A 1,476-nucleotide genomic window follows, 5' to 3' on the forward strand; every position below is an offset into this window, starting at 1 on the left:
CCGCGCCGCCATGGAAGGCGAGGCGAACGCGACCCTCCAACCATCCTGCGGCGCCAGCGAGCCGCCCTTCTCGGAGGAGCATCTCCAGAGTAAGCGCGGCGGGATGGGGCGGGAGGTGGCGGGTTGGGGAGGGCGGTGTGTGTGGAAGGCGTGAGGGAGAAGGGGGGTGCCCGCTGCCGCCCAGCCGTTAACGGCCGCGCCGCGCGCCCTCCCCTCAGTACCCAGCCGCGGCGCTTGGCCATGCCCGCCCCCGCCTCCGCCTGCCCCGCCGAGGAGAGCCCCCCGGGCCGACCTCGGCCTGACGGGGAGGCCGAGCTGGCTTGGCCCGCGGGGGGTGAGGGAAGGAGGGTAACTGTTTCTTCAGGATGACTAAAAAGACTTCCAAACAGAAAACGAGCTGGAATGATGTTTCAAGAATTTTGCCTGTATCTTTCTGCAGCTGGGCAGCAAAAGATGTGCTGGATGCGGGACGCTCTGGGCAGCCTGTGAAGACTGGGCAGATAACACATTCTAACAGCCAGTTACTGCTGCACCCCTGCCCGTGAAACTGTAAAGCTCTCCTCTTCACCTTTCAATGCAGTGAAAACAATGACAGCAATGGCAAGGAGGACTCAAAATAAATAGTTTTGGTCTGCAACCAAACCCTCCTGACAGTAACAGCCTATAGACAGCTGTGTTGCTCCCAAACCCTGCCACACTGGCAGGGATCTGCCTTTTCTCAGTCAAATACCTGCTGGTGTTAGCGACTGAAAAGTTCAGTTCTCCTCTGCATCCCTGTGCTCTTGCTGGCTGTGCTTCGGTGTCTATCCTGTCCTTCCCGTAAAATCTCTGGGGATCCTATGAAAAATGCAAAATGGCAGGTTTTACCACAATGGCCCATGGTGTCTATGAACGTTCCACAGTCCTTAAATTCCCCACGTTCCCTCAATTTGTTCAACCTCCTAGAATACCACCTTGATGGAGGCCTCCATATGTATTTTGGCTGTTTTCTGTCTTCCCTTCTTTATCCACTAATTCCTGGCATTCCTTTGCATTTTCGCCCATGCTGGCTCCTCAGCTGTCATTTCTGAGGACTATCCACCATGGCCCCAAGATCGTTTCCTGAGGGCTCTCCTTCTCCCCCCTACCCGAAAACTACTTTGTGTTTATTGATAGAGTGTGTCACCTGCTGCTTTGTCACCCAGAGCTGTTACCACCCCTCTGCTGCTTCTTGCAGCCAGCTTTCAGCCTGGCTACCCAGAACAAGCCTGTGGGTCACCAAACTCCATCATTTCATTACTCATTCCCTTTTCCTGGAGACAGCCTGAAAAGACTCCAGCTCCAGAAAGGCTCCTTCTAGCAGATGAACCGTGTGGGCAGTGGAGAATCCCTCGATGTGCTTTCCTTCGGCCAGCGCAAAAGATGGTGCAGCTTTCCACCTCATTGCAGCCAAGATTAGCGGGAAGTCTTTGGTGAAGGGCTCCGTGGAGAACCCTT

General features: G+C 55.4%; 1 protein-coding gene across 1 annotated transcript in view; it reads left to right on the forward strand.

The window, feature by feature from the left end:
* The first annotated feature begins 6 nt into the window (after positions 1–6).
* LOC106891646 (organic solute transporter subunit alpha-like) overlaps positions 7–1,476 on the forward strand; it is a 14,026-nt gene continuing 12,556 nt past the window's right edge. Inside the window, exon 1 of the mRNA XM_014948332.1 lies at positions 7–89. Coding sequence (XP_014803818.1) covers positions 11–89 — 79 coding nt within the window. The 5' untranslated portion in view covers positions 7–10. The remainder of the gene's footprint in view (positions 90–1,476) is intronic.

Source organism: Calidris pugnax, unplaced genomic scaffold, assembly GCF_001431845.1.
Source record: "Calidris pugnax isolate Ruff unplaced genomic scaffold, ASM143184v1 scaffold164, whole genome shotgun sequence".
In the NCBI taxonomy this organism is placed as follows: Eukaryota; Metazoa; Chordata; class Aves; order Charadriiformes; family Scolopacidae; genus Calidris; species Calidris pugnax.